Here is a 9,013-nt window from a genome sequence, read left to right on the forward strand (position 1 = left end):
TTTTACCCCTAGAGAATCCTCGTCTAAATGAAGTCACCGGGCAAACGAGTGCGAGTACTCAAGATCACGTTACTTAACATGCTATTTTTGAGGGGCCAAAATTAAACAAAACGGTACGGTTCTGTTTAAATAGAGTGTACGTGCATGTGTCTTTAAGAATAAATCCCCTACTGTGTTTATTTTAGTAAATGTCACATGTGTAAATGGACCACTGCAGTGTGCTTTTATTAGGGGTTCTAATATCATAATTAAGTTTATATACAAGGATTATTTTCATAGTCATTGCTAGAAAAGCAATAATACTGCATGTTGGTGGAAAGCAAGCTGTGGCTGAACAGGGTCAGCAACACTGTGGGACTTAACCCCATCATGGGTGTGTATGGAACTATTCCTGCACCTCCACCTCACAGGCCACTCACCTCTCCAGTCTTTGTTTGGCTGGCCGGCCAGCCAGAGTATAGGCCTACCATTGTGCGTCCCTGGACCTTGGATGCTTTACCACTGTTTTCTTTGGGAAGCAGGAAATTGGATGACTGGCTACCTGCTACAACAACATCCTGTACTTGAGAAGTCATCTCTTCACTCCTACCCACCTATTATTCTCCACAGCACTACACAGCGGTCACTCTCCAGACTTCTGGTGCGACTGGTCCCCTCGTGGGCTGGTCTGAGTTCTGGTAAAAATTGATTTTTCGGCCCATCCAGATGCTTCCGTCAAAACTTTAGGGCCAAGAGAGTCGATTCCAAACACTGTACTTTCATCAGAGCTTTGAGAGCATTCTGGAAGATGATCAATATGCTTAAAAGAATAGTTCACTGAAAAATGAAAATTCTGTCTTTCTTCGCTCACCCTCATGTTATTCCAATCCTGTATTACTTACTTTCTTTTGTGTTAAAACAATTCTTTTGTCCATACACATTGCTTTGGACCCTATTTGACTTTTATTTTATGGACAAAAACAGTTGAAACATTATTCAGACTATCTTGGTGTGTAAATGACGACAGATTATTTGGGTGAACTATACCTTTTATGAGTATGAAACAACCCATCCTGGATCTAAATCTATCTCAAATGTATTCATGTCATGCAAGTAGTTTAAAAATAACACAGAACTGATTTGTGTTGATTAGATTTAGATTTGCTTTTGCTTTTGCTTTTGCATAAAGCTGCCTCCACGCCAGCAGGTGTCAGGATAAAGGCATTAGTATTACAATTCAAAGGAGATCTGAAGAAGAAAAATAACCACAATTAGGTTTTTCTTAGTTTTCAGATTTATTGATTTTTTCTCATTTTTAAGTAACATCTGTGCTTTATTAATTTCATATAAAAAAAGAAAGGTACAAAAAAAAGGGAAATGGTTTATTCTAATAGCAACCTGACAACACCGTTTAGGGTAAAAATAAAGACATGTGATATCGATGCATTGGGGGTTTGGTGTGATCCTAAGACTGTCCGTCTATCTGTGGAGCTTCACAGGTGGTTCTGATCAGGCTTCAGGCACCACCACCACAGTGTGAAAGACCTACATCATGTCGTCATGGCTGGAGGTCAAAGCTATTAAACCAGGGCTTGAACAGTTAATATAAATTGTTTTTACACATGAGTAATTGGGTTTTTATAGGCCTCTGATTTCACTCGATCTGTTTATGAATGAAAGTGAAACATGTGGACTGAAAGTGGATGGTGCTTCCAAGCTGTTGAAGCTCTGTTGATAATTAGTCATCTGAGCGAAGAGAGCAACAGGAAGCACGGACGCTTTTGTCCATGAAGCAGTGTAACGGGATACGTGGAAGGACTAGTGAAAATTGGACGTTGTGCATATTGCCAGGGTGAGTTGGGTGACTGTAAATATGAGGAAACGTCTAGATTGGAGTTTTACTCAGAGCTGGGAGAGGCGGCCGAGTCCATCTCATCTGCTTCAAGGTCATGAGGAGATGCAGGCTGTCCTCCTTTCACTCTCTTCCACTTCATCCGTCTGTTTTGAAACCACACTTTCACCTGCGAATAAAAACGTTGATGCGTTAAAACTGTCTGGAAATGATTTCGAGAATAAATGTGCACTCTCTTGAGTGATTCGAGATAATTCTGCAGCCAGCAAATCAAGAGATTTGTGACATTATTTCTGACGGCTAAGCTCTGAGGAACGCAAGTCGGTGACCCCTGTGCATCTCTTTCCCCGTGGAAACACAGGAACACGGACCATCTGTTCCCACACTATTTTTACATGCTCCTTCTCGACTGAATCTGTCTGCCACTCATTTTTGAAAGCAAAGTGTGGCAGGCGGCCAGGATCTGTAGGATGCATCGGAAAAAAGTGGAGAAAGAGTTGCAAAGGGATTCGGGAGAAGCCCAGAGTTGTGCTGGGATCTGGCATGTGATTGGGATTGGGCCTGGGAAAACAATCAAGGACCAAGCTAAGTGTGGTCTGAGCTGAACTAAAAAAAATATTAAAAAACAGCCTAGTCCGAAATCGCTGAAGAGTGAAGTCAGGGATTGATGGGATGATGGCTCTGCGTTGTTATTGTCAATCATTTTTCACATAGACTTATTTAGACTTGACGAATGAATGTTTTCTTTGCTGTTTTCAGCCAAAAATACCATTAAATCGAAGTATCTATTGTACCTGTCTCTCAGTGAGGTCAAGGTTGACAGCGATCTCGTAGCGTCGCAGGCGGGTCAAGTAGTTGTGGTGGGTAAACTCGGCTTCCAGCTCTCGGAGTTGCTCTTTGGTAAAGGCTGTTCGTTCCTTTCTAGCCTTGCAGTTCGAGTCTGCCTTGAAGCTTGAGTCCTGAATATCTGGAGGATACAAAGGAAAATAAGACTAGTTAGCATTAGTTTTGTGATCTATGGCAGTTAAACATTCATAACAGGTTTACTTAAAGGGATAGTTCACAATTTAAAAAAAAAAAAAACTGTGGTTTTCTGTGGAACACAAAAGAAGACATTTAGAAAAATGTTTTTTTGTCCTTACAATGAAAGTCAATGAGGTCTAATGTAGTTTTCAACACTATTGACTGTCATTGTGCAGACAAAATCTTTTGAATCTATTATGATTTTAGAATAAATCATGCAGATTCTGGAGTGAGTAAATGATGACAGCATTTTCAACTATTCCTTTCAAGAATGGAATAGGCCTAAACTCAAACGCAACACTAAAGTTCAGTTCCCCCAGGAGCGGTGTGTGTTTTCATGCATGTTAACTTTAAAACTCTGTCTGCATTAAAACATGGTTACAAGCCGTTTTGTGGGCCACACAGGGCAGACATTTGCACAGGGCTCAGTTCAGATCACAGGGTCCTTGAGCCCCAGTTAAAGCATGCTGGGAGTTTGGGGGTTGTCGAGGCTGCAACTGACCACAGAGGACTCAAGTTAGCAAGGAATTCACCGGAACATTGTTAAATCCGCTAACAAAAGAACAAAGGCTTGAATGAAGTTTAAGAGTATGTGTGAGTTTGTGTCCTATAATTCCCTGACACTAAAACAATGTTTTCTTTCAAAATGCTCTCTTTTAAGAGTTACATGCAAGAATGATGATTTACGTTACACAGATTTGTGTAAGTTTAATTAGTTATTCCAACCTTGTGAACCCTTGTACATTATATTAGAACCGGTAGCACTGAAAGAAAGCTGATGCAATTTCTGTGAAATGACTTTAATTTGTCAATGTGAGAATTCGTGCTTCGTGTTTGCCAGATCCCGGCCAGACTATGAAATGGACTGCCAGATGTGAGTGGGAAAGTGAAACAAGTACTTTCTCACATATGGCAACCTGTAGCCTCTGTTCCTTTTAGAAGGCGCAATATTATCGTCATTAAAGTCCTGTTCATTTAAATGCACTGCCGAGGGTAGTAAATGGAAAGGTGGTGGCAGGTTGGGGGAGAAACACCTGGCACTGTGGGTATGTGCGTGCTCCAAAAAAACAGACTCCAATAAATTTCCCCAGCAAAAGCCCATAAACATTTAGGGAGCAACCTCCCCTCGGTGGGGTGTCTGGTGGGCATTTGGCATTTTATGTAGAAGGCGCTAAAGTCATTTGTCCAAATTAAGTCAAAATGAGTTGACAAGCTTAATTTTACATCAGTAATTGGTTACCAAACACATTGGAACAGTCAAAATGATGTCTGTAAACTTGCTCAACACATGCTGATGCTTAGATCTTTAAAAGACAACTGACGAGCAGTAAAAAGTGAAATATGAGTACTTATGCTTACCAAGGCTGCATATATTTGATTCAAAATACAAAAAAAACCAAAAAAGTAATATTGTTAAATATTATGACAATTGAAAATAACTGTTTTCTATTTGAATATTTTTTTTAAATATAATTTATTCTTGTGATGCAGAGCTGAATTTTCAGTGTCATTACTTCAGAAATCATTCTAATATGCTAATTTGATGCTAAAAACTATGCTAAATGCTAAAACATTCATTATTAATGTTGAAAACAGTTGTGGACAATTTTTGTTTCAGGATTCTTTGATGAATAGAAAGTTTTATTTCATTTATTTAAAATAGAATCTTTTGTAACATTAGAAATATCTTTACTGTAACTTTTGATCAATTTAATGCATACTTGCTGAATTAAAGTATTGATTTCTTTTACATCCTACATATACATATATATGTGTGTTTGATACATTATATATATATATATATATATATATATATATATATATATGTGTGTGTGTGTGTGTGTGTTTGATACATTATATATATATATATATATATATATATATATATATATATATATTTTTTTTTTTTTTTATGTGTGTATATGTATATATATATATATATATATATATATATATATATATATATATATATATCAAGTTTGCTCATATTATTAAATTATTTTTAAGACTGTACATCCCTAAACTGAAGTAAACGGCAGACTTGTGATGCAAGAAAAACAAAAATGATGAGCACATCCTTCGTGATTCAGAATTCATTTTGGGAGCAAATATCACATCTGTTTACAATTTCATGCAATCATGAGTGTCTGCTTGTCATTTCAGGTATGAAAAAAAAAACAAAAAACTAGTGAAAACATAATCACTACCAGATTTGATTATCATATCCAAGCCAAAACTTTCACACCTTGTGTCTTTCTATAATTTACCCCAACATTTTACAACAAATTCTGTCACATTAATGCACGCTTAAACCTCAGCCTCAGTGATGAATATTTTCATGATGGTGAATTTCTCTCCAGTCAAATGGAGAATGTGTTCTGTGCAGATCCTGTTACTGCTTAACGACAGGAAAATGTCAATGGATAAGAATGTAGAAGTGGGATCGCAGGCAAGTTATATTACAGACGTGGTCTGGCTTGTTTCGACCGCAAGTGATGTAGGGTTACATTAAGGTAACACAGAGAAGGAAAGCGTATATTTATTCCCCACATTAGACTATGAGGCCTGGATGCATTGTTGTAGAGGGCCTGGTGATGGATTTGAGCGAATCATTTTTAAACGCCACTCATAAAATGTATATTGTCTTGCTGTTTTGGCCAATGCTATACAAAAGACTATTGGAGAAGAGATTATTTTCCTTCATCCCAGAAAAGCAAAGCTGTCTCATTTTCCACAGAAAGGCTGAGAGATGAAATGAATGCACCAGATGTGCCACAAACACTGAGGTTCACTTTTCCTCCTTTCCGAATAGTGTGAAATTGCAAGTAAGGAGAGTGTTCATTACTAAAATTATGTAGATTTAATAATTTCTGGACCTCATTATTGTAGGAAACCTAAAATTTATGATATTAAAAAGGGTAAATATTAATTTTTGGTCAAAAGATGAGCTCAAAACCTTACATTTTGATACGCAGAATACTAATGCGGTGCTAAAGGTCATTTTAATAATAATTAAAAAGATCTATGATCAAAAATGTCAGTAATTCTGATACTAGACACAGAAGATCCAGGTGCCATTAGATTGCCTTAATGAGATTAATAATACATAGAGCACATAGAGATTCATAAACAGTTCATTACCATTAAATCTGATTATTTAGTTGACTTTCATATATTTGATTCTTTATAATCAAAATAAATGTTTTAGAAAATCAGATCTGGGTTGAGATAGTGTGACAGATGTTACTGAATGTCAAAACTGCCGAACTGATTTATAAAGCTGAACTTTACCTAAGAGCCTCCAACAATTGAAGGAAACAACTGCAGAATAATAACAGAATAATGTGTTAAGGGTCATTTTTCATGTGCACGCTTGCTGTGAGGAGTAAAAGATAGAATATCTTAAGTAAAATCTATTATATCCTACAACACCCCTAAACAACAATCCAAAATCTAATAATCCTGTCATCATTTACTCACCCTTGTCATCCAAAACCTTCTTTATTCTGTAAAACACAAAAGAATATAGTTTGAAAAAGTGTTTTTTGCCTATACAATGAAAGCCAATGGGGTCCAATGTTGTTTTGGGCCCCTATTGACTTTCATTATACCAACAAATGCATTTTTCAAAAATATCTATTTTTGTGTGTTGCGCAGAGGAAAGAAAGTCATAAAGGTTTGAAATGACATGAAGGTGAGTAAAAGATTAAAAAATTTGGACAAACTCTGATCACTATCACTATCCCCACAGCTTAACCAGATACACTCTCAACACAAACCTACCAACCCTCACACTGATTTTAGATACTATCTTAGATGTTTTACATAATGTGCTACAATTTCTGAACAGGCAAAAAATGAGAATGCTCAAACGAGCCGGAGTAAACCACTTCAACCATCACCTCGTGTCTCATTCCCTCTTGCCTAAATGACTCACCTGTGATTTCTCTTTTCCGCTTGGAGCTTTTTTTCTCTGTGTCGACCGCTGGCACACTTTGAGGCGAATACTCTCCCTCTAGACATGCTGTGACTGCTCCAGGCAGCCTGTGTCCCCCTTCACTGTCCATTTCAGCTCCCACTGCCTCTGCCGCCCCCTGGCACGGCTCCTGCCCTCTGCCTCTGGGCTCACAGGGAGAGAACTGCCACTCCGTCCGCTGGTACCCGCCGTGCGTCTCCGGATACAGTCTGTCCTCGCGGGGATAAGTGTGCGGCGCCGGCACCAGGCAGGAGCTGGAGAAATCCGTGTAGGCCAGGAAATCGTGCTTCTGGTGCAGGGCGAATGGGGCCTGCTGGTAGGGCTGCAGCCCGGCCCCGGACCCTCCCGAATGAGGGCTCCTGACGCAACCCCAAAGAGCGCCGCCCGTGTGAGGGCTCCGCATGCAACTGCTGGCTGGCTGATCCATGCCGAAGAGCACGCAGCACAGAGTAGGTGTCCTCAGAGATGCAGCTTTTTGGGTTTGGTGCAAGTCAACCTGGGAAATATCCACTTCAGCATGTGCAAACAAACACCTCAAAGTCCACCTTTGCAAAAATCAGTATGAAAGCAGACACCTTCCTACAGCGGCCACTCTGGTGTAACACATCAGCTCACACGCTCTCTGTCTCTCATTCAGCTTTCAGGCTGACCCACTACATCCACTCTCAGCTCTACAAGCTCTTTTCACAGTTCTGAGGCATTCCTGACAAGCAGTCCCTCCTCCTTTTTAAACGCTTAGGTGGGAAAGAGTAGCAAGTTTATGGAGTGTAACGTGAGCTTGCAGAGGAGGAGTCCTGCGGTCCACATGTTGGTACCCCCCAACCCAGCCCTGCCTCATATACTATTAATCATGGGGGATTTTATATGCACATCTAATGGGATTTCCAGGTGCTGGCTTTTAAAGGAACATTGTCTGTAAAATATAAAATGAACACCCACACAGGAAAGTTGACCGGATCCTTTTTAGCTTCTTTTATCCCCAAAACCCCCATTTTCACTTTTCCAAATTTTCGGTGGGAACCACTCAGTACGGGTAGTCTGTGTTGTGGACGTGTGTGACGACTGTGGACACAGCCAGGGATTTCTCTCACACTGATTTAGGCGGTGCTTTCTTCAACACCTCTCGTGCGCACAAGCTCTAATAGAACAAACACACAAACATGCTGTCATTAATTTTAACACCAAATTAGTCTTAACTAGCGTCTTAATTGTCTGAATAATTCATATGATACATAAAACATGGCTCATTTTAAAAATTCTGTGTAAACTGTACGTAAACTGAACCACATGATGATGTTTGAATAATGATGATCAGCTGTCAAAGTTTTACACAATGTTTTATATATTGTTTTTTTTTTTTTAAATGTCTTATTAGCTCATCAAGGCTGCATTTATTTGATCAAAAATAATATTGTGACAACTTATGATTTCATATATTTCTGATTGCAAAAATTAATTTCCAGCATCATTACTACAGTCTTCAGTGTCACATGATCCTTCAGAAATAATTCTAATATGCTGATTTGGTGCTCAAAAAAACATTTATTATTATTATAAATGTTGAAAAATATTGTGCTGCTTTATTTTTATTTCATTTTTAATTTTGATACACTTTTTCAGGATATGAATAGAAAGTCCAAAAGACAACATTTATTTGAAATAGAATATTTAAAGATTATTAAATACTTTTTACTGTTACTTTTGATCACTTTGTGTCCTTGCTGAATAAAATATATATTAATTTCTTTAAAAAGAGTCTTACTGACCCCAAACTTTTGAACAGTATACCAATTATATTATTGTATACTGTATACTTGCATATAATTTATACTTTAAAATAGCAATAATCATTATATTTGATCATTACATTAGAGATAATTTCTAAATTCGTGTTTCAGATTGGAAGAAAACTTTATATTTTAAACAATGGCATGCTTGGTTTTATATAAATGATCACTGATAATGAAGTCCCTGCCATTCATATTACATAATTGTTTGCAATCATGCAAGCAGTGTATGATCCAAATGTGAAGTCATTTCTCCTGTATTCTAGTCATGCGTTTGCTCTGCCAAGCACTCTATTTAACAGATTTCACTTGACATTTCAATGTGTTTGAGGTTGGAATCTCGAGTTTTCTCTCTCTACGCGGTCTGTATAACAAGTGATGGAAAGCAAACATGTT

General features: G+C 38.1%; 1 protein-coding gene across 1 annotated transcript; it reads right to left on the bottom strand.

The window, feature by feature from the left end:
* Positions 1-1,260: 1,260 nt before the first annotated feature.
* On the bottom strand, positions 1,261-7,629 carry meox1 (mesenchyme homeobox 1). The gene is made up of 3 exons (XM_084135855.1): positions 6,792-7,629; positions 2,626-2,798; positions 1,261-2,000 (listed from the first exon to the last, which is right to left on the bottom strand). The coding sequence occupies exons 1-3, from the start codon at positions 7,255-7,257 to the stop codon at positions 1,878-1,880; spliced, it is 762 nt and encodes a 253-aa protein (XP_083991981.1). The 5' UTR covers positions 7,258-7,629; the 3' UTR covers positions 1,261-1,877.
* Between the last annotated feature and the right edge of the window lie 1,384 nt (positions 7,630-9,013).

The sequence above is a fragment of the Abramis brama genome, assembly GCF_963993115.1.
Source record: "Abramis brama genome assembly, chromosome: 14".
NCBI classification, from domain to species: domain Eukaryota; kingdom Metazoa; phylum Chordata; class Actinopteri; order Cypriniformes; family Leuciscidae; genus Abramis; species Abramis brama.